Here is a 24,590-nt window from a genome sequence, read left to right on the forward strand (position 1 = left end):
AACAATAGAAGAATTAAGTGGGTGTTTAGTTCTTTCCTAGGAATAAGAATCGAAATGGGAATCATAGTATTGTGGAATGGGAATGGATATGAGCATGTATATCACTTTTAAAAATAATGTTTGATTAGTTGAATATTTTCTATCGGAATCAATCAAAATTTCCTAATTTATCCTTAAAAGAAAAAAAAAATTAGATGTGAGAGAAAAATATGATGAGAGAGAGTATGATGAGAGAGAAAGTGTAATGGAAAAGAATGAAGAGAGAGAGAAAGTGCGACAAGAGAAAATGAGAAAAGAGAGTAGATGAGAAAGATCGTGATAATAGAAGATGAGAGACAAAATATGATGAGAGAGAAAATATGATGAGTGAGAAAATATGATGAAGGAGGATGAAGAGAGAGAAAGTGTAATGGGAAAAAACGAGAAGAGAGTGTGTGATGGTAGAGATTGAGGAGAGAAAAAGTATGATGAGAGAGAAAGTTGATGAGAAAAAATAGGAAAGTGATCGGAAATATTGAGGAGAGAGAAAGTGTGTTAAGAAAAAGGGAGAGAATGTGATGAGAGAGATTGAAGAGAGAGAGTGTGTGTGATGAGAGAGAAAGTGTGATGAGAAAAAAAAAAGAAAAGAGAATGTGATGTGAGAGATTGAGAAAAGAGAAAGTATGATGAGAGAGGAAATATGATGAGAGAGAAAGTGTGATGAGAAAAAAAGAGGGAAGAGAGTGTGTGGAAAAGATTAAGGATAGAGAAAGTGTGATGAGAGAGAAAGTGTAATAAGAAAAAAAGAGTAAGGAAAGTGTGATGAGAGAGATTAAGGAGAGAGAAAGTGAGTGATAAAATGAGGAAAGAGAAAATATGATGAGAGAAAGTGATATGAAAGAAAAATTAAATAAATATATTTTGATATTTGATATTAAAAGGGAAAATTTTAGTTTTTGATCAATAGGTATTTTGGGAATAAGAAAATATTTTAATTGTTGAAAATAGGGTAATGACTCATTGAAGGGGAGACATGAGAATGAGTCATTACCCAATTATAATGATTCATTCCCTTATTTGTATTCTCATTCATATAATCCAAATATCAACAATAGAAATCAATGATTGTTATTCTCATTCCCCACTCTTATTTCCCTAAACCAAATATCTCTTAAATAATTACGAGAGATCTGGGGCGCTCACCGTGCGCCAGTGCGCCGAATGCTAACCCGGCTCCGATCTCGGTCTGATCGATTTGATCATCAGCTCTTTAAATCAATCCATGGCGTAGTAAATACTAAATACAGCTTTGTCATGGAATACTACTTCTCCTCCCTTCCTCCTCCCCTCTTCAGCCGGAGATGGCTTATCCTCTCTCTCACCGCCCTCCTCGGCTACCTCTTGCTCTGCTTCACCCTCCACCGCATGTTTCCGGCCCCGAACGCTATAGCCATCGCTTCTTTGTCCTTTCCTCGCCCTCAGGGAGAACTCGACTGGACGCCATTACCGCCGGCCCCTCAAGTTAGTCATTTGGCACCGACGGCCAACTTTCCTGGCAACGGCTCCGGCGAGGAGAGCGCGGAGGAGAAATACAACTTGTTCGAGGGGAGGTGGGTCCATGACCCGAGACGGTACCCGCTCTACCGCTCCCAAAGGTGTCCTTTCCTCAGCGACCAAGTGAGCTGCCAGAGAAGCGGCCGGCCGGACTCTGACTACGAGCGGTGGCGGTGGCAGCCCAACGGCTGTGACTTGCCGAGGTCTTAACTAGTAAAGTAGCAACGCCAAATTTAATTAGGAATTAATGTTGGCTAATTAAGAGACAATTACGGACTAATTTAAATGAATTAAAGGTTTAATGGGTCAGAGATGCTGGAGAGGTGGAGGGGGAAGCGGGTGGTGGGAGATTCACTCAACCGGAATATGTGGGAGTCTGATGATCTGCATGCTCTACTCGGCGGCTCGCCGGACGCGCGTCTACGTCAAGAACCGCAGCGCCGAGCACAAGCTCTTCCGAGCCTTGGTATATATTTAAAGTTTGTCCGTCTACTTTTCTTTTAACTTGTTTTATGTTGAATTGATAGGATCACGATTGCACGGTGGAGTTCTTTTGGAGTCCGTTCCTGGTGGAGCTGGAGAGGGAGGGAGACCGTGCAAAAATCCTGCATCTCGACAATCTCTCCGCCAGCGCTCGCTTCTGGCGAGGCGCTGACGTCATGGTCTTCAACACCTGCCAATGGTGGACGCACCATGGCAAAATGAGAGCCTGGGACTACTTCCAACTCAGAGACGAACTCACGGAGGAGATGGAACCCGCCGAGGCTTTCAACAGAGCCCTCAGAACATGAGCTCACTGGGTCGACCACAACGTCGACCCTCGCCGGACTGCCGTATTCTTCCGCAACATCTCGCCAGAGCACAAGAGGTAATTTGGAAAGTTTGAAACACAAAATGCAGAACCAAAACTTGATTTCAGTTAATGTGAAATTGTGAATGACGGATTAAACTGCAGGGAGAATTTACAATGGTGCTACAACCAAACTCGACCCTTCTCCGACAACGAGGGATATCTGCAGCTGTTTCCCAAGTCGATGGTGAAGCTGGAAGAGAGGACCCTCCTTAGGATGAGGACGCCAGAGCGTTATCTCATCGTGACGAAGCTGTCAGAGTTCAGGCGGGACGCCCACACGGGCGTGTACACTAAACGGCAGGGGAAGTCCCTGACGCCAGAGCAGAGGAAGGAACCGAAGAGGTTTGCTGACTGCAGCCACTGGTGCTTGGCCGGATTGCCCGACACTTGGAACGAACTCCTCTTTGCCTCCCTCCTGGAAACCAGCTTCCCAGCTTCATGAACAGAGGCTGGTGGATCACAATCCACGACGGTGTGACTCAAGATTCAAATGGCGCTTATATATTATTTTTGAATCTAATTAGCAGCAATAGTTGAATATCAGTCGACATAAGTATGCAAATTGACTTCTTGTAGATTTCATGCAAGAAGAGGCAGCTGTGACCTGTGTATTTGTGGCGTAGCAGAATGCTGCATCATATCCTTGTTACGTGCTCACTCAACCACAGAATTCAACAGTTTTTTCTTTCAAAAAACAAAAAAAAAAAGAAAAGAAAAAAGAGATAAATCATGTTATTGGAAACGAAGTAGAAACCAGTATCACCTGCATCTTTTCTTGTCGAATTACAAGATCAAACAAGAGAATGTTCTCTTTAGATGTATTACACATGTGGTGGCGTAACTTGCCTCGTTCCAAAAGCCATAGTTATCTCAATCATGCAATGGCTTCATAAATTTTGAGAGTACAACTATTAGGTAATTTTGTATGCAGAAACACCTATATGGCATGAGATCAAGTGCTCAGATCACACAACACAGATATCTACGTCCTTGAAACATTTGTTGCTGTCAATTGCTGCATGACGTTGGAGTACCATATGGACATCAATGCATATAGATGGATCGATACAAAATCAAATTCATTCACTTTTACCTTAGTCCATTAGCTAGGTGATCACAAACAAAAGGCATGCAGCTAACTCAATAGTGTTGGCCGAAGGAATCATATTCATCCATTGAACTCTAACTGAGACTATATGATAAGTGGCATTCAAATCCATTAAACAGTATTACATTTTATTAGGTAGAATTTTGTCAATTTTCTCTCTATTTATTTTCTAACATTTTTTTTCATCTATTAGATTTTGTACCAACACCATGAAATTACTATGGATAATAATGTTCATTATATGTACAGACACACACACTTACACATATGTTCTACTTATCTCATCTATCGATCTCAGTATTTACTATCAAAGAATATATCAAAATGCAAGATTAAAATGCACATAACCATAGAAAATAAATTTTGCAAGCAAAAGAAGACTTGGGGCAGCAAGTAAATGGGATGTTTCTAAAGATAATTATCATATTCAGTTATAATCCAGTCATCATCGACCCATAATGTCTACTCCAAAAAAATGCCCAATAGCAAGTTGAGCATCTGATGTCACTAAGATAAAAGTACCAACACAGTATTTAATAATTGTTAACCCTAAATAAAGTAGTCCTAATTTCTACATTTAAAAGCACATAATTGCAAAAGCAACTATTGTCATCAAACAAAGTCTACTTTTAATTTCTACTTCCAAAATAGCACGAATGCAAGAGAAATTGATCATACTGAAACAAAAGTACCAACACAGTACTTCATAAGCTCAAATTTTCCAGCTTCCAGTCCTGCTTCCACTTCAATAATTTCCTATAAACAAGAACAAAAAATTACCAATGCAAATAAGAATTTATACAAAACTATCAAAACACTATGACCTAAAATACTTTACCCGGTTAAATTTGCTTGTTAATTTAATAACTAATTTCTTAAAATCTCTCTCCAGTTTTTCATTTTCTTCATAAGCTCAAATTTTCCAGCTTCCAGTCATGCTTCCACTTCAATAATTTCCTATAAACAAGAACAAAAATTTACCAATGCAAATAAGAATTTATACAAAACTATCAAAACACTATGACCTAAAATACTTTACCCGGTTAAATTTGCTTGTTAATTTAATAACCAATTTCTTAAAATCTCTCTCCAGTTTTTCATTTTCTTCATAAGCTCAAATTTTTCAGCTTCCAGTCATGCTTCCACTTCAATAATTTCCTATAAACAAGAACAAAAAAAAATCAAATTACCAATGCAAATAAGAGTTTATACAAAACTATCAAAACACTATGACCTAAAATACTTTACCCGGTTAAATTTGCTTGTTAATTTAATAACCAATTTCTTAAAATCTCTCTCCAATATTTCATTTTCTTCATAAGGTCAAATTTTCCAACTTCCAGTCCTGCTTCCACTTAAATAATTTCCTATAAACAAGAACAAAAAAAAAATCAAATTACCAATGCAAATAAGAGTTTATACAAAACTATCAAAACACTATGACCTAAAATACTTTACCCAGTTAAATTTGCTTGTTAATTTAATAACCAATTTCTTAAAATCTCTCTCCAGTTTTTCATTTTTTCGTTCCACCGAATTAAAATGACCATCCTGAAATTAAAAGATAAACTTATAAATGCAATTAGCAAATAGAAAAGATGGAAAAAACACATCATTAGTAGATAGAAAACTTTTAATAACTTTATGAAATATCATAAAAGTATTCATAACAAAATAAGTTGATTAACTGATAGGTATTTGATAATCAACATTTCAATAAAATAACAATATACATAGAATTTCTAGTTATGTCATAGAAATAAAATTAAGATTCCACCAATTAAATCTTCTTTGGAGACATTGATTCACTAGTTTAATATTTAGTAAATATTTATCAAATTATAATAATAGAAACGTACATCGAATAATAGGTATGATCATTGCAAAGACAAGGTTAAAAAGTTAAATCTAATTTTCAAGTCAAACTAGGTCATAAAGATAAAAACCTAAATGCCATTCAATGCCACTTAAATCCGAAATATTATCATGATAATATTTTATACTATCTAAAAGTTCATCTCAAGTAATAGATATCACAATAACTAGCACAATAAAATATAGTCTAAATATCTCAATATTACTTATAATAGAGGGATGTATGATTCATTTTCCAAATCAAACACTTAAGACATACGTAGAACCTAATTTGCATTGTTCAAGAAATTTTTTATTGTTTGTTTAAATTTTATTCTGTTTTCTAAAATAATAGAGCAAAATCAACAAACTATGCAAGAGTGTATAACATGAAGGGTTTATTTGGTAAAGAAATTGTCCATTGTAAAATTTAATAATTATGATGAAGAAATAAATTGCAGATATAAAGATTATATCATAAAGTAACTATAACTCAAAATAGATACACTTTGCATGTAGATATCTTCAACACAACATCCAAATTCCAAACATATTCTCCAACATAAGGTACTCTAATTTAAGATGAGACAAGAAATGATGCATTATTTAATCTATATCCTTATAGGAGTTGCCATACTAAACAATCAAACTAGATTAGCACATTCATCTTTATTAGTTAGAATATAAAATAACTTAAAATTTCCTATTTAAAAGGAGGGTTAACTTACAAAGAGTATTCAAAAATTGAGTAAAAAGATAATAGAATGAAAATAAATAAATGAAGTCGTATTGCATTCATCCCATAGATTGTTGACAAAGCAAATTTTGATATAGTGTCAATGACAGTGGTACATAAAACTAGGACGATTGAAATAAGCAACTGCAGCCACGTTAGTGGCGATGATAGTAGGTAATAAATGTGTGGCATTCACTCGGAAAAATGGATGATACATATCACTTTTGGTGGTTATAGTATTTGATGGCCACGTTAGTGGGGATACAATAAAATGCTAAATGAAATAAAAATAAATAAAAATATACAAAAAAATTTAAAAGGAGGACAAAATGCATGCATGCAAATTCACATTGAGAAAAGTAAATTTAGAATATCTTTTGAACGGAACATAGTAAGACTATTGGGTAGTTGATTCAAGCGGCCATATCAATTGACTTAGAAAATGAAATCATTTATAAGCATATTAAGTACCTTCAAAGAATGTTGACGATAAGGTGTCAAAAAATTATTGACACTCCAACGCATTTTAATATTCACTAAAATCGTATAAGTTACAATATTTTAATACACAACACTAATGAATAAAAATATTTTCGAATCAACTAAATATAAGCATTAAGAATCAAACAAATAAAAAATTGATAATTACGTATAGCATAGTCATTTTAAAAATGGACAAAATTATTTGTCAATTAGCTAAACATGAGATATATTTACACTTCATATTACCTGCATGTGTTTCATTTCTAACTTGAATTGGGATAGATCATAATTTTGTTCCGCCTTAAACTATAAAAACATCAAATAAATTATTAACTTCCGTAAAAAAAGCATAATAAATTTCAAGAAAACTTAAATAGATGTCAAAACCTCATTGATTGCCGACTTTGACACAACAGATTGTGTCAAATGATCTAAATTAGTATTCAAAAATGTCGTCAATGTTGATATGATTATGTATGCTTGATTAGGAGGCAAACCTTGAGCCTCTAATCTTCTAACCTGCAAAAGATTATAGCAGAATTCAATTTCAATAGTAGACAAATTCAATGTCATTGTACAAAACATACGAGAGTCGATGTGTCAACAAGATAAGTATTATTTCCGTATATCTATGTCACTTTTGAAGAAGACAAAGAAGGCGAAGAATAACACCGTAGAGACGCTAAAGAGGGTCGGATCAATGACACTCTCTTGGAAACGAACGATACGGGCGACATCGAAACCGAAGAGAGCGAGCGACAAGGGGAAAGGGGAAGAAGAGAGCGAGCTGGCGAAACCTAGATTGGCAAGTTATTTTATTTCATCCGTTAGATCGTTAAGGATGTTTCATGATAGCCCGTTTACCTGATTTAATTAAAAATATATTTTTTAAATAGATATAATAACATATACGGCTAATACAATTAAATTTAAGTAAATTATACTATGCTAACTACTCACCATATCAATTTATAATAAAATCAAATTGTCCCAAGGCATAGCACAAACGGTGGGTGTATGACATCTCTGACGTAATAGACAGGGGTCGATTATCAGGAACTGACGACCTGAAATTTACCACACCATGCGCTTATGACATATGCACCTGCATTTATCTCCCTCCATATCCGTGGGACTGACACTAGGAGGCCGCTAAGGTAGCGGATCTATTTTTTTATAAAATCAAACGCTCCGAGTTATGGTCTAGGAGAGCGTCAAATTGTCACTTAGATATCCATAGTTCGATCATCAATTACAACACATTTACAAGATTTTTTTTTTTTCTAAATAGGACATGCAACCACTGGATGTTGAGCTTTTCGGCCTTACTAATTTATCCTGATGGTTGATGAAAAATTTATATGTGACTAAAATGGTCGCTTCAGATTTACTATTAACTGGTTCAACATTATAATAAAATTAAATCATGATATTTTAATCAAATTTTGAAAGATAATAGCTAAATCATAATGCTTAGATAATAAAATTGTAACACCTGTTATAATTAAATACTAACTCCATGTATTAATACAAAATAATGAGAGTTCAACTATAGCATCTTCCAAATTAGAAGATGGTACCCTTCGAATAAATTTGTAGTCACCAAATTTTGTTTGGTTTTGGTCGGATATTCACCAAATACTTGATGATAATAACGTAACCTTTTTATACATTTTATTCGGTCTTACCTCAATTGATACGGTATGTTATAAATCGGGCATAGAAGTGTTGTGATAGTCAAAGTTAAAATGAGGTGATCGTTAAGTCAGGGTGACATGACAATCAGAGTTGGAACATATGCAGCTAAACCAGTCACTCTCACCCGGGTTTAGCCCTTCTCACATTACGGCCTCCAATATGCAATTGGACGGCTCAAGGGTCGATCGACCTTAAGAGGTTTAGTGCTTCATTTCTCAGTATCAAGGTACCTAATATTGAGTCGGTTGACCATATAGCCAGTCGGATTTAGGGGACCATATTTTCCATTCTTTAAGCACAAGTCTCTTAGCATACCGTCGATCAAACTTAAAGTTGGTCAGACTTATAGGACTTATTGCTCCACTCAGCCAAAATACATAGAGTAAACCTGGTCGGTCTTAAGTATCCAAACGAGTATACGGGATAACTCCCCACCCTTCAGAAGCAATCTCCCAATCTATAGCCGAACAGACTAATATCCGATTAGGCTTATAGATCCAAGAAACTCAGTATACAACCGGTCAATCCCACAATACAATTCTCAGTAGACAGCTGGTCGGTCACAACTTCAGTTGGACTTACTGGGCCCATCAGCTTAACCTCTTATATATGCAAGGTAAATGGATAAGGTAGTTCTCAATATAAACTTGGTCCAACATCAAGCTAGCCAGACTTCCAGATCTTAGGTTATCATTTCAGGGGCAAGCCTTATAATATATGGATGATCGGCTCAAAATATCGATTGAATTTCTCGGGACTCAGTTCCTCATTCTTCAAAAGCAAGTCTCCCAGCATATGGATGGTGGTCATAGAACCGGCCTAACCCATGGGACTCAGTTCCCTGTTGCTTTAATATCAAATTGCCAGTAGCAAGTCACACCACATATAGCCGAGCGGCCTAGAAGACGGACGATCTTACGGGACTTAGAACCCTACTTCTTGTGTACTGGTCTGCTATAATACTGTTGCTCGGATATAAGGCTGATCAGAATACCTCCAGGAATCACAACAACTCGCCAAAAATAATAGCAATTTGTCAAAGAATATTCTGTTATTATAACGTATACATGCTAAGGAACCTTCCTCGGAGGGTGGCTATACACTTTCTATCGTCCGACATATTCTGACAGTATATTCTCTTAACCACCTCATTAATGCTGGAGTTTATATAAAGCGATTCATATTTAGGTAACGAAAGATTCCTAGGAGGGTGACTGTATATCTCCCTGGCTATATATCTTCCATTATGGGATAACTTCTGACGCCAAACATTATTACGGAGATTATAAGAGCCGATATAAAAGAGGGGGTTCTCTCCGTTGGCCAGGTATGATTTACTGCGTGCACGTACGCATCTACTGTTCATCTTCTCCACTTTTGACTCGGCTATCGTATTGACTTGAGTGTTGGAAAGCCTGCGCTAGGGACCCCTCTCTAGTTCTCACTCTAACGTTGCCTTGGCTCTCTCTTTGGTGTGTGCAGAGATGAAGGAGAAAGGAAGGAGGTACCAGAAGTCTTTTTTTTAATCTCCAATTTTAAGTCTTCTTCCGGTCAACAACGCCATATACCTAGCGTGTCATCTTTCTGATTTTAGACAAGATCAAATTTGATGTTGAGAATCTTCGCCTGAATCTGAAACGTAGAGATGGAAGAAGCTGGATGACTCATTACCGTCACCCTATCTCCAGAAGATTTAAAGTTGTTAATAGTAGCTCGAGCGTAAAGATTGATGCAGCAACAACAAGCAGCAGCTGGCATTCTGTTGCCGAACGAGCCAGCTGCGTCTATGAAAAGCCCTCATGCTGAACGAGGGACCAAAGTGGAAGGCCTAACTGGTTCCAGCCGGTCCCTCCACCAACTATTAGTTTCATGCGAGCACCTGCTCTACTAGTAAGCCTTCCACCCGTGCCACCATGTTGCATACCACCGGGAACTGTTTCATACCCCATTCGACGACGCATGCCGAGCGGAGAGGCCCAAAGTATCATCCTCAGGAGACGGGCCCGCATGAGATTTGTACAAAGGAAAGACTCCAATGGCTAGCGGCTCTCCCAAGCAATTAAGTATGTCATTCTCCTATGAAATATTGGAGGGCAAATTGCCAAGCCACTTCCGACCCCTGACAATAGGAGAATATAAAGGGGCAATCGACCCAAAAGATCACCTCACCTCCTCAAGTTCGAAAATGCCATCATTCTTAATCTGTACACAGATGACGTGAAGTACCGAGTATTCCTCACCAGACTCTCTGTCTCGGCACAGAACCGACTATCGACCGAATCCATCTACTGCTTCAAGGATTTATATAAGGCTTTCCTTCATCATTTCGCCAACAGCCGTCGATACACAAAACCACCTGAGCATAATCTCCCTCAAACGGGAGTCCAAGGAGACTCTCAGGATCTACATCAAAAACTTCAACTAGATGACCATGGATGTTCCTTCGATCACTCCTTAGATTCTAGTGAGTGTCTTCTCTCAAGGACTTGCAGATAGTGAGTTTTTCTGATCTTTGATTAAGAAGCCCCTACGGGAGTTTGACCATCTACTTGATTAATAATTTATCAACTTCGATAAAAAAGCATAATAAATTTCAAAAATATTCAAAAGAATGTCAAAACCTCATTCATTACTGACTTTGACACACAGACTGTGTCAAATGGTCTAAATTAATATTCAAAAATTTGGTCAATGTTGATATGATGACATATGCTTGATTAGCAGGCAAACCTTCAACTTCTAATCTTCTAACCTGCAAAGAGATTAAAATAGAAACCAATTTGATAAGTAGACAAATTCAATATCAGTGTATAGAACCTACCAGAGTCGATGTATCAACAAGGTAACTCTTATTTCCATATATCTCTGTGACTTTCGAAGAAGGCGAAGAAGAATATAGTAGAGACGCTAATGAGGGCCGGATCAATGACATTCTCTTAAAAGCGAGCAATAAGGGTGACATCCAAAACAGAAGAAAATGAGGGCAAGGGGAAGAAAGCGAGTGGCAAGGGGAAGAAAGCGAGTGGCAAGGGGGAAGGAAGAGAGCGAGCAGCAACGGCGTGGGGCGTGGAGCATGGGGTCGAACATGACTGAGAAACCTAGATCGGCATGTTATTTTATTTCATCCGTTAGATGATTAGGGATGTTTCATGATCATCCATTCACCTGATTTAATTAAAAATAAATTTTTAAGAAATTTAATAAGATATACAACTAATACAATTAAATTTTAGTATATTAAATTATGATAACTATCCACCGTATCAATTTATAATAAAATCAAACACCCCCAAGGTTATAGTGCAACGGAGAGGTGTCAAATTGCTACCCATATATCCGTTGTTCGATCCCTAATTACAGCTCATTTGTAGATATTTTTCTTTCAAATGGGGCACGCAACCACAAAATGCTAGACACTGCGAGCGTTTTCTGATTTACCCTGACAGCCGGTGGGTAATTTCCGTTGGACAAGGCCAATCGCCCCGAGTTTGGTGTTAACTGGTTCAACATGGTAACTTTCTTATACATTTTATCCTGTCTTATCTCAATCATCCTAGAAATTTGGAACATGGCGAAGTGACTCACCAGTCACCAAAGTTTCAGAATTTAACTTACCATGTTTTTTACATCAGTCGTCAGATCCATCTTCTGTGTACAGATTCAAAAACACTTTTGTTTCTCCTTTCCTGATTCTCTAACCTGAGCCACTGTCATTGGTTAATATTGTAGCTCATCTGATCAAACCTCTGCAAGTTCGCCCACACCAGATAACATTTCAAATATTTTCCAAATGCTTCATATAGTCTGGGGCCACATCCAAGTCCAGTGCCTAAACCTTGCCCAAAACTTGCACGAAAATTCAATTCCAAGTTTACAGCATCACGATCAGTTCGGGAAACGTTTCTCATCCAGGACAGTGCATTACGCACATACAAGCAAGGTTTTGTTGAAAATATGAATTAAAAATAGATTACAAAAAATAAACTCTAATGTGTATGGGAGCTTAGTCTCACTCACGCCAGAAGCTATATAACATAAAGACTGATTTAAATTGAATTACAAATTTGGATGTTGTGAACATTTACTCGCATGGGGAGTGTCAGGATTCAGACTGTACTAAATCTAGTGACTCATGTGTCCACGCAAATTGCGCGTATCAAATGGCAGACCAATCGAGGCAAAGTTTGCCTGAGTAGATCAGCCAATGTTTTTGCCACTGGATCAATTTTTTCATGCCTACTCACTTTTGTAACAGACCCACTAATAATCAACCTGAAAATGGTAAGGTGTTAATAGTGAATCCATAACCGGCCAAGTGGTAACAACATCAGCTGTTGGCGTTATGACTTGGGCAGCCAGAGACTATGAATGACCTTTACCATGCCATGTAATACCATTATGAATCAGAATCCATATAAGGAGCTCCTTATTGACAAACATTGTAAAGAAATAAAAATATCTTAGAGTATCTCAATCATGCAATGGTTTTAAAAATGTTTTATAAACGATAATTGTATATGTAAAAGTTATTAATTAACTAAGAATTCTAAAAGATGGAGAATAGAGTATTCTCTAATTTCACCCTCCTAATATATTTCTTATTAAATTGTATTTATTATGAACAAAGTGTGAATTATAGAATATTTTGCCAAAGGTAGCAAAACTTAAGAGGGAAATTGAAATTTCTCCTATTTTTTAGCAAATGGAAGTCATGAGAGGACAATTCACAGCAACCTATTGCAAATTATATTGACACCATGAGAAGGCAATTGCTGAGTACAAGTATTAGGGAATTTTGTATGCAGAAACAACTACATCGCATGAGATCAAGTGTTCAGATCACACAACACAAACATATATCTTGTAGATGATATGACATCCATATGATCCTGGAATATGTCATTAAAACATTTGTTGCTGTTAATTGCTGCATAAGGTTGAAGTATCAAATGGACATCAATGAAACACAGAGCGTGCATAGATGGATACAGAATCATATATATTCACTTTTAACTTAGTCCATTAGCAAGGCGATCATAAACTAAAGGAATGCACTAACTCGATAATATTGGGCCTGTTGACCGCATGACTCATATATTCATCCATTGTGCTCTAATTAATCCTTCTCCGTAATAGCCAAAAACAGTGAAGCAGCAAGAGAACATTATTAAGAAAATCATTGAGAAATAATGGTGCAATATGTTTGTTTCAGCATGGGAATATTATGGGAAAAAAATGATTAAGCCTGATTTTAATGTGCTCAATTTAGGGTGGCTGATCTAAAAATAAAGTTCATGTAATTAAAAATTTAAATATTAAAAAATACCACCAATAAATTATAATTGAGATATAGAAGACATATTTTACTTACCAAACAAATCTTTCCAATACCTCCCATACCAAACCTAAAAACATCAGAATGTTTTTTTTTTCTTCTTCCTGCAGTTCCATGGGTAAGCCAAATTATTCTCAACTTATCCTCATTTCTTCGGCCAAACTGGAACATTTCACTCCGCAAGAAAATCTGCTACCTGTCAAAAATAACCTCTCTGTGTTTAACTTCCAATTTCCAACAGCCGGATCGCAACACACACAAAAAAGGAGAAAGAGACAGAACGAATACCAACAGACGGTTTCTTTTGGATCGTCGCTCAGAATTAAATCGATCTGCCCAGGCCTGCTTTAGACGCAAATCTCAAAAGGGTTTGGTTTGGATGGTGGTGGCGGCGCAGTGAAATAGAGAGTGTTATATAGGGAATCCACAATCGGATCCCTAGCAGATTGCGGGTTGACGGGTTGACGCACGTCGGAACGGGCGTGGAACGGCCGGAACGGGCACGGGAACGCCTCACGCCGTTCTCGGACGTTATAATAGTAAAAGAACGAATAGAACGTCGGAACGGAACGGATCGGAAATGATTATCTCCTGATGAATCGGAAAACGACGTCGGAGGCGCTCAGGCGTGGCCTGATCGGGAAGGTTGCGCGCTGTCGAAGAAGGCGGCGCGGCAATTAGGGTTGCTACGCGTTAGAAGTGAGACAAGAGAGAGCAGACGGAGAATTTAATAAATAAAATTTATTTTCTAAAAATATAATCATTTTAATATATAATATAATAAAAAAATCATTTTAATTTTTAAAAAAATCTAAAAAAAAACTATATAATCATATAAACCTATTTTCTTATTAACTATTATTTATATTATTATTACTTTCTAAGTAAATTTAATTAGATTAAATTTTAATTATTATCATATTATATATATATATATATATATATATATATATATATATATAATATTTATTATTTATTTTTATTATTATTGTTCAGTATTTTAGGCAAAATTTTAAATGATTAGTATATCATTGAATATTTAGTACTAGAAATTACTAATAAATTAAACATAAATTTAAAAATTTATTGAGTGATATATATATACGGATCCCAACTATTTTGTGCAATGGCGGAGCCAGGATTTGTAGCCCACCCGAGCTACAAATGTCCTCCAAATAGGTACCCGGGCTAGAGACCCCCTTGCTCTATTTGGGAATGGAAAAAATAATACAATCAAAGGGTAAAATTAACACAACTTTAGCTGGGTCCCTCGGGCTATAACCCGGGTAGCCTAAAGCCTAGCTCCGCCATTGGTTGAGTGAAACGCATGGTTCGTCGGAATGGACATGGAATGACTGGAACGAACGTTCCAGCACGGGAACATCTTATGTCGTGCCAAAGTTTCAGTGAATAACGTTCCGGCTTCTTAACGTCTATAATCTTGACGGTGTTACTGCTATTCAAAATGGAGGATGAAGGACGGCGACGGAGGTGCCCTTCAACGTGGCCGGATCGAGTAGCTCATCGGTGCGGGCACGATGGTGGTGGGAAACACAAGTGGCGCAAGAAGACGAACACCGAATGGCAGGCGGTACTGGAATTAGGGCAAGATCGAGTTTTTAATAAAAAAATTATTTTAATTAATAAATATATTTTATACTTTTTAAGCCCGTCCGATTATTTTATTAAAATATAATAAAAATTAATATATATATATATATATAACAGATTTATTATTTATTGTTATTATAGTTTTTTCCCAGTGTTTTATCATTTCCTTAAATATTAAACGTGTTATTTTTAATTCTTAAATTACTAATAATCTAAACATAAATTAAATTTTTTAATTAAGTCAAAGTTTTAATTGTATTTTTCTATATATATACATACACGCGTCGTGCCACGCCGCGCCGCGATCGTTCCATGAAATAATATTGGAACTGGAACGGCAGAGTCCGCGATGATTACTGCAACCGTTCTGACGAACCATGCTCTCTTGGTCGGTAGAGCTCTTCAACAAGCGCAAGAAGAGGGGAGTGGTGCTCACTCTGCTTCTGAAGTCCGTCCAGATGGGGATCCTGGCTACTTTCGGGTCGGCCCCGGCGACCCACCATTCGGACCGCCTGTGCCTCCTCAGTTGTCGGATAAGGATGTGAGTCTATTTGTTGCCGCCGCAGCAGTGAACGCATTGTGGGAAAATGTTCTCAATGTCCGTGTACATGTTTAAATTAGCTGTTTTGATTCCGCGACTTCTGTTCTCTCACAAAGGTACCTTCAACCCATTAGCCTGATTGATGTGCAAAATTTAATTAATTAGACCAATTGATTCGACATACTTTTATTTTCTCAATAAAGTTTTGTCGATTGTTAACCTATTAGCCTAATTGAGTAATAAGGCTGAGTCAATTATGTCAATCAATTCAGTAGCTATTTGTTTTCTCGTTAAACAACTATTAATTCATTGCCTCAATTGAGTAGCTGCTCAATCGATCAGATGAATCGATCCGAGCATGCAAACTTAGAATTTCAAGTTTAGAATTTGTCAAACGATTATACTTCTTGATAATCGATTTCTAATCCTAATTTCAGTCGTTCCAAGATGAATTTGTATCTTGTCTGATATTCACTTAACCTCAACTACCATGACTTCTTTTGTCCAACATTCAATCATGACCTACTGAGATTTCTTATTGCCTAGTATTCGATGAACCTTGACATGTCAGAGCTTCTTCACTAAATATTTGGTCAACCTTTGATCTACTTGGCTAATAAGGTGTGGCCCCTGAAGTTATGGTCAAAATCAAGAGAATCGACTGATGTGTTAGTCAAAGTTAAGGAGGAGTCCATTGGTATCATTTAGAGTCGCATTCTCTTGGCCTAATCAAATATGCTAGGTGTATAGCCCGACTGGACTCTTAGACCGAGCAGAGGCCGAGTTCTCAAGAGGGTCATCCTTAGTCGATCTGACCCCGTCTATGAACGAGGTTTGATCAAACAATAGAGGTGACTCGGTCGGCCTATCATCAAAGCATGTTAAGGGCTCCTCGATACAACGACCTAATATTCCTTTTTGACATTTTACGTAACCGTTGTCCGAAAATCAAGGAAATATTCTCTGTGCAGTTTATATGACAGAAGCTTCCACCCTGCAAAGCATATAAATTGTGAGTCTATTTTTGGGAAGGTGTCAGAATGGTTGGTCATTTTTTGAAAATAATTGCTATTCGTGCACAAAGAAAAAATAATAATATATAAGGGGTCTTCTCCAAAAGGCACAGGTATGTTACATTACGCTATACAACATTTACACTCTCAGAGTCATTGTTCATTTTATACTGTTCATCTTTTTTCCCTCTCGATCATCTATTTGACCCCCTCCCTGTGCATTGGAGTGTCTGTGCAGGAGACCCTTGATTTCGGATGTTTTTCTCACTCTACTTTCTTTTTTGACATGCAGGATCATTTGACGTTATCTTTTTCTAGCTCAGAGTTTTCTCCTAGTCAGCATCAAAGTCATCTAACTCACGATCCATCTTCTTTGATTTCAAATAGAATCAATCGCATTAGTTGCAACTTGCCGGGATACCTCATCCCACCTTCACAAACAAGCATGTTCCATACTTCCTCGTGCCCAAGTAGGTGATGGGTGCTCTCTCTCTATCCTGCCTGACTTTGTTTCTTGTAAAATGAAAGAAGATGATCCTTTATTTATAGGGTGAGCAACTAATTAGGACTAGAAGGTGTTTTGGAAGCAACAACTAGTAGTATTTTTGAACAAGCTAAGTCAGTCAAGGGATTGGTTGTTAGAATATATACTAAAAGCTTAGTTTTTTGTATAAACATTTATTTTGAAATGAGAATCACATTGGTCAAATGTCTGCATTTAGTTAAATGCAGTTGTCCTTTTAATTTATATTGTAGTTAACATGGTGTGTGGTGTCACACAGAAGATCATATTATCAGTTACTTATAAATTATAAATAATAGCTCACAATTAAGATAGATTGGGACAAACCATTGGAATGGTTGTAGTATAACTTGATATTAGTTTATCTTGACTATAAAATTACACTAGTACACTATGTTTGTATTGAGCAGGACCATTTGAAGTTGTTCCTTTTATACTAACTGTATAAAAAAACAAAACCTCTGTTATTATGGATGTGCGTACTCTTAATCCCGATATAATAACAAGCACGTGTACTTAGTATTTATTTCTTTAATTTATCAAAGGGTGATATTTATTCGTTAAATCAATAGACCCGATAAGTTGGGAAATAATATTATTTATATGGTGTGTTGTTGATTATAAGAAAGAGCTCATAATGTAATATGGGATTGGTGTGTAGTTCAATAATAACTCTTTAGTGGTATGAGTTATTATTGATGAACTTGAGTTGGGTGTTCGGGTCGAACGCAAGAAGCTCAAGCTCATCATGAAGCCAAAATCAATTCCTCCTCTCAGTCCCTGCTGTAGCCTCTATAAAGTCTCGCATTCGCCCGTTTTGATTTTCCTTCCTATCCAAGTGAGGGGGCGACCACATCCTTGCTTGGTGCCCAAGCAAGGGGGTGGCCAAGCCTTGCTTGGTGCCCAAGATGTGGGTTGGGCAAGCCATGCTTGGTGCCCAAGCATGGGGCACAAAGTTTTGTTATAATCTTTCCTTTTATAGATATTTACAATGGTTTAAAAGATATATTTTAATTTTATTAAAATCTTTCCTTTTTTTTTTTTGTAACCATCCACAATAACAAATAAAAGGAAAATTTTGTTAAAACTTTCCTTTTTAGCCGCTAGGAAAGAATATAAAAGAGGAGGAGGGTGGTGCCCAAAAACATAACCTAAGTCCTCTCTCTTTTATTCTCTTGTGTAGTCGGCCCTCTTCTATTGTTTTCTTTCTCTTGAGGTCGGCGACACCTTGCTTTAATCTTTATGGCCAGTGGTGCTTGGAGGAGAATAAGAAAAAGTTCGGGTGCTTTGTCTTGGTAGATCGTCGCCCACACGACGTCCAAGAGGAGGAGAGGAATCAGCAGAAGATCAAGAGGTCTTTGTCTGCGAAGAAAGGTACAACTAGTTCTTTATTTCGCAACGAAACTAGTTTAGTTTTTCTTTGAATGGATCCTGAAATACCAACATAAGAGACTATCGATTTTGTGCTTCAATTGAGTTCTCTTTAGTTAACCAAAGGTTTACTGTAAGGAGTTTAAATATTTAATTTCTTTGAAAGGTTTTGTCTAGGAAGTGGTGGATGCTCCCATAACCAAGAAGGCCGAGTGACTCGCCAACGATCTGGAAACCAATCCTCGAAATAGATATTTAATTAACTTCTGTAATATGGTTTAACTTCTGAAGAACACATGAATTGAACTTAGATTAATAATGTTAAGTTTCGTTTGCAATCCAAGTTTAACTTTTGAAGAACACATGGGTTGTTAGGAAAAGTTCTGTACTTATACAAATTTTTATACAGGGGAAACAGAACGGAATTCTGAGTAGCGCCAACACTAGTACCAGAGCACCATTCTCAATTCATCGAAACTTCCTGGGTTGCCGTAAGCACCAACTTCTGTAAGGAGATAGTAGAATCAGCTGATGCTTATATATGTGCTCGCTGGCTAGCAAGCTCTTCAATGAGTGTAGCTCTGTGGGGTATTCACTCCTGAGTTCTGATCAAGAAGGAAAAAGCTATGGTGGCACTGCTCAATAGAGTCACTGTTGGAAATGTACCCTCATTTGGTTGGGTTTTCATGGCGAAATTCTTGACTGCATTGTCTCAGAAGCTGAGGAGGAATTAGAAGAGACGATAACTACAGCCACTGGAGAAAATAAGGATTGCCTATTTGCTTCGGTTTTATCAAAGCAACTGAACGTGCACAAAGAGGATACAAGCAAAGAGCTTTTGGAATGGGGATCAAGATCCTCATTTGCAAACACTCGCCCTCCGAACACATGACAGTAGAAAAACGACATTGTAAGAGTTGACAAGGAATTTTTCCTCTTTTCTTTGCTATGTGACTGAACTTTTTTTAGGATCATTCTCAAGCTATCTAAGACGATCGAGACATGAAATAATATAATACACTAGTTCAGTTCAGAAATGATTTGATATTGTAGATTTGTAAGTACTTTCTGTTGGATGAATAAGCTCAACCTAACAACATTTAATGATAAAATCTAGCTATATTATTGCTAAAAGAATTATTAGTTAAAATTAATCTCCATAAGATAGATATTTGAATTCATTGTTCTAATCGTCTCCTATCTATAATGGAGTTGTTCGTATTGACCAACAGTGTGAAGAAACAAAGATATCTTAGAATCATGCAATTGTTTTACTATATATTTTTTTAGAAATGATAATTGCATAGATAAAAGATAATGATTAGGCAAGAATCCAAAAAGATGAAGGGTAGTAGAATATTCTCTATTTTCTCGCCTTTCACATGTATAACATATTTGTTATTAAATTATTAAGTTGTTTTGATTAGAAACGACGTTGACGGAAAGGACACATAATTTTGCTTTTATTTTCAAGACTTAACTTCTACCCAAATTACGACGAAATATATATATTGGCAACAATTTTTATTTTTTTTTTATTTCGACTAAATTATATTTTACTTTCTTTCGGAAATGTTAAATTAATTAAATTTAATCAAACATTTGACATGCGGATCACATGGGCTTCAGCAGCGAAGTGAATCCATCGTGAGCCCATTTAAGTGCTTCTGCAAGGCATAAGATGGTAAAGAAGGTAATCAATCTAAATTAAATCAAATCTAAAATGAATTAAAATAATTATTCAAATTTAATTTAAAATTTTCTATTAGCTTGAGTTTGCTTCAAATTGGTGTAGATTCTATTGAACTTTTAATTTGAGTTTATTTGATTGTTGGAATTTTTACTTTGTAAATTTATTTGATTAATTATTAAAGTTATAATACAATTTTATTTATTTATTTTATTTTAAAAAAAAATAAAAAAAAAATTTAATTGAGTGTTAAAAAATAAAGTTCTAGTAATATTTGTTTAAATGCTATAAAAATATTAAAAAATTAAAAAGGTTATTAAGTTCTAATAATACGATTTTTAAAAATTATATAATATTTTTTGCTACTCAATCAACTTTTATCTAAAATTTAGAAGAGCCCTAAAAAAGTTAGTAAAAAAGGTGATATATATGATATTTTTGTTATCATTTAAGCAGTAGAACATCTAAAAATTGGAAGAAAAAAATATGATGCATTTTATTATTATTTAGAACTCTTGTGATTTTTAAGAATTAATATACTATATTGTTATTTTAACTTGCACAAAGGATTTAAACTGTTCCTAACTAAAAATAACGTGCACGCACCACATTTTTTATTTTTTTTAATGGAAAATCTATCTAAGCTAAGGGTAATTTTAAAAAATATATATATGACGCTAATCGAACAAAACCTAGCAGTATATTTTAGAAGCTTCTTAAAGGTTATTGCCCAATCAAATGGTCCTACACTCCTACTTCGGTAGGACAATCTAATTTATCTTTAGGCATGCAGTGGATTGACAGGCTACATTAGTGAGAACATAATCTTCCCAAGTACTTTGTCACCCGGATTTCAAAACAAAAGACCAAAATCCGTGAACTGAAAAAAGCTTCGCAAAGGCCATTTAAAAAGCCCTTGATAGGAAACATGATGGATTGATGGTTCATGGGTTTAACAGAAAACAGAACAATGACAAGGGTACGGATATCCTACTGATCTGTACTCTACCTTCTAAGACGAGGGCAACTTTTCCCCATTTTTTTTTTTACTTGAGACATGAGGCACGTGAGAGAATAAGATTATGATCAAGATCCTCCACCGATCTTTTCCATCATCAAGGTTACTTTTTATAATTGTTAAATTTACTCGGATCTAACTGGTAAGAATTATGAAAGTGGCATTCATGGGAAAAGTTAAAGAAATATAACATGCAATTGTTCTTAATTTGTGAAGTCATATTTCAACCGTAATTTAAAGCCCCTCCTACTCTCCTAGTACGAGAGGTTCGCATACCCTTAGCTTGATTGGATCAAAACGATGCCTCATTATTAGAGCACATTAATTACACTTTGCCACACCCTCACTCATCGCTAGCAAGTTTTTGAAGCACATTAATAACATCTCATCTCGGTTGCCAAATCCACTTTAATTAATGCAAATGGACGGCATGCATCGTATCCTCCTTTTACCTTTTTGCCGAGTCGATGAATGAAGGGTCAGTTAATGCATCCATCAAAAGTGCATCTCGTTCGCTAGGGTTGAACTAAGCCACGAAAAGTTATGACGACGAAGACTTGTATTCGGCATTTGCACCTTTATTGTAGAGGACGCTATTCTACTTTCATGATCGACACATTAAATCGGAGGAATAATTGATAGCAGCAATTTAATTAATGGCTTGACTTGTGAGGATACAGCTGGTGAGCTACTAGATTAGTTTTATGGGCTATTTACCACCTGCTCCACTTTTTAAAATAGTTTGATGGGCTATTTACCACCTGCTCCGCTTTCTAAACCCCGGCCCCGGCAATGATGCATTGACAAAGTATCTAAACAACATATGACGTTGGGGTGTTTTATATTACCACCTGCTCCGATTTCTAAACCCCAGGGCAATGATGCATTGACAAAGTGTCTAAATAACATATGACAATGATAAGGTAAGTAACGTGGGGCTCTTAAAGTCGGGATTAAGGTTAAGAAAGACTGATGGTGTTGCGATCATAGTTAAGGAGGAGTTAACAATCGGTTGGTATGGTCACATGTCGCGGCCAAATGGTTTGGCCGTCGGACCTCTGGTCCGATCCGATCTTGAGTTCCTCAAAAATAATGAAATCCCAAGTTATATCAGTGCCACCCAAAAGCCAAGTCTTCTTATCCACTCGGAGTTAACACAGTCACACTCGGAGTTAACTTTGTCACATGTCTCTGCCGAGTGTTCCAATCGACCGAACCTATAGTACCAGAGAAGCTAGACATGTAGCCCAACTGGGTTCTTTGGCCGAGCAAAGACCGAGTCTTTAGACCGAGCCTTTGGGAGTGATATCGTTCCTTAATTCGACCTGACCCGACCCTGTCTACAAATGAGGTCATGACCGGGGAACTCAGTCGGCCCGCCAGCAAAGCACATTAAGGGTCCACTAACCCAACGACCTAATGTTTTTTTTTTGGCATTTTGTGTAACAGTTGTCAGAGAACCAAGGGAATATTTCCTATACAAGCAGTACGATAGAGGTTTCTACTTTGTGAATCGCAGAGGTGGTGGGCCTATTTTCGGAAGGTGTTAGAATGCCAGAAGAGTCGATCCTATTTTAATAATGCACCGAGATTCGTACATAGAGAAAAAGCAACACTATATAAAAGAGTTTCTATCTATATGCGCTGATTCGCGAGTCTTCAGTATCATAGTGCATCATTCGTAGTTATTGTTCTTCATCTTCTCCACCACTACTTGTCTGATTTAAATGTCGGAGTGCTTCTGCAGAGATCCTTTCCTGATCTGATTGTTGACGTTTTCTTTTCTTTACTCTTTTTTTAAATACGCATAATAACTCGGTGTCCTCTACATCTAGCTCAAAACCTTTTTATAGTCAACATTGAAATCATCTGTCTAATGTACTATCTTTCCTGATTCAGACGAATCAATAATCACAGAGAGCAAACTCTTTTCTTACTGGAATCGATCATAACTATGGTCAATTGCAGCAACCGACATAATTGACAGCTGCTCCAATCACCTGTGTTGTGGGATGCAATCTGATTGTCGGCCTCTTGGCCTGGGCGATCGTGCCTTGGACGTGGATGTGATTTTGCGATCGAGTTTAGGCCGAGTCTATAGTAGGTCATAAAATTGCCGTCGTCGGTCATGCCCTGTGACCTACTTGTAATTTTTGCGGCCTCTCGGTGGTCATGACGTCATGACTTGAATCTAACTGCGATTTTACAGTCGAGTTCAGGCCGCACAAGGAGGGTGAGAAATTACAAGCGAAGTGCACAAATTGCTAATTAACTAACTGCGAATTAAGTAGGTCATAAACCAGTGACTGTGATTTTGCGACCTCATCACAACGGACAATTGTGGCAATTCGTCGCACTAGTCGAACTGATTGTAACGGCTGGTCATGACAACCACCCCCAATTTTGCGGGAGTCCCGGCGGTGACATTGGAAAATAATTTCTTTAACTGTTTTATATATATTTTAAAAAATAAACGCACACTTTATTAAATATAAAAGTTAAGTGTACTGTTTTTACATATTTTAAAAAGTTAAGTATACATATTGCTAAATTAAAATAAAAGGGGCTTTCTTTTGGAGTCCGATCCTGGCGGAGCTGAAGGAGAGGGAGGGAGACCGTGCCAAGATCCTGCATCTCGACAATCTCTCCACCAGCGCTCGCTTCTGGCGAGGCGCCGACGTCATGGTCTTCAACACCGGCCACTGGTGGACGCACCATGGCAAAATGAGGGCCTGAGACTACTTCCAGCTCAGAGAAGAACTCACGGAGGAGATGGAACCCGCCGAGACTTTCAACAGAGCCCTCAGAACTTGGGCTCACTGGGTCGACCGCAACATCGACCCTCGCCGGACCGCCGTCTTCTTCCGCAGCATCTCGCCAGAGCACAAGAGGTAATTCGGAAAGTTTGAAACACAAAATGCAGAACCGAAATTTGATTTCAGTTAATGTGAAATTGTGAATGGCGGATTAAACAGCAGGGAGAATTTACAATGGTGCTACAACCAAACTCGACCCTTCTACGACAACGAGGGATATCTGCAGCTGTTTCCCAAGTCGATGGTGAAGCTGGTAGAGAGGACCCTCCTGAGGATGAGGACGCCAGTGCGTTATCTCAACGTGACGAAGCTGTCAGAGTTCAGGCGGAATGCCCACACGGGCGTCTACACTAAGGCTACGTTTAGTTGGATGTAATGTAATCTAGCTTATATGTAATCAAATTTAT

The 24,590-nt window shown here is 37.1% G+C and overlaps 2 protein-coding genes and 1 pseudogene across 10 annotated transcripts; 2 read left to right on the plus strand and 1 right to left on the minus strand.

Annotated features, from left to right (window-relative positions):
• Window positions 1-1,284: 1,284 nt before the first annotated feature.
• LOC121985765 lies at window positions 1,285-3,043 on the plus strand (annotated as a pseudogene).
• LOC121985769 lies at window positions 2,426-14,310 on the minus strand. Of its 8 annotated transcripts, XR_006113263.1 has the most exons (9): window positions 13,889-14,310; window positions 13,637-13,796; window positions 6,955-7,086; window positions 4,953-5,045; window positions 4,743-4,861; window positions 4,534-4,652; window positions 4,333-4,451; window positions 4,173-4,250; window positions 2,426-3,070 (listed from the first exon to the last, which is right to left on the minus strand). XR_006113263.1 is itself a non-coding variant. In XM_042539398.1 (7 exons), exons 2-7 carry the CDS (start codon window positions 13,769-13,771, stop codon window positions 3,041-3,043), a joined length of 528 nt encoding a protein of 175 aa, XP_042395332.1. In that variant the 5' UTR covers window positions 13,772-13,796; window positions 13,889-14,310; the 3' UTR covers window positions 2,426-3,040. The 8 variants fall into 8 exon arrangements, 2 of the variants coding, with proteins under 2 accessions (XP_042395332.1, XP_042395333.1); XR_006113264.1 differs by lacking the exon at window positions 6,955-7,086; XR_006113265.1 differs by lacking the exon at window positions 4,743-4,861.
• Window positions 14,311-23,948: 9,638 nt separating this feature from the next.
• On the plus strand, window positions 23,949-24,590 carry LOC121985770 (protein trichome birefringence-like 1). 2 transcript variants are annotated; one of them, XM_042539401.1, is made up of 2 exons: window positions 23,949-24,258; window positions 24,346-24,590. In XM_042539401.1, the coding sequence occupies exons 1-2, from the start codon at window positions 24,140-24,142 to the stop codon at window positions 24,557-24,559; spliced, it is 333 nt and encodes a 110-aa protein (XP_042395335.1). In that variant the 5' UTR covers window positions 23,949-24,139; the 3' UTR covers window positions 24,560-24,590. The 2 variants fall into 2 exon arrangements, with proteins under 2 accessions (XP_042395335.1, XP_042395334.1); XM_042539400.1 differs by having other exon boundaries at window positions 24,343-24,588.

This window comes from Zingiber officinale, chromosome 5B, assembly GCF_018446385.1.
Source record: "Zingiber officinale cultivar Zhangliang chromosome 5B, Zo_v1.1, whole genome shotgun sequence".
NCBI lineage: Eukaryota > Viridiplantae > Streptophyta > Magnoliopsida > Zingiberales > Zingiberaceae > Zingiber > Zingiber officinale.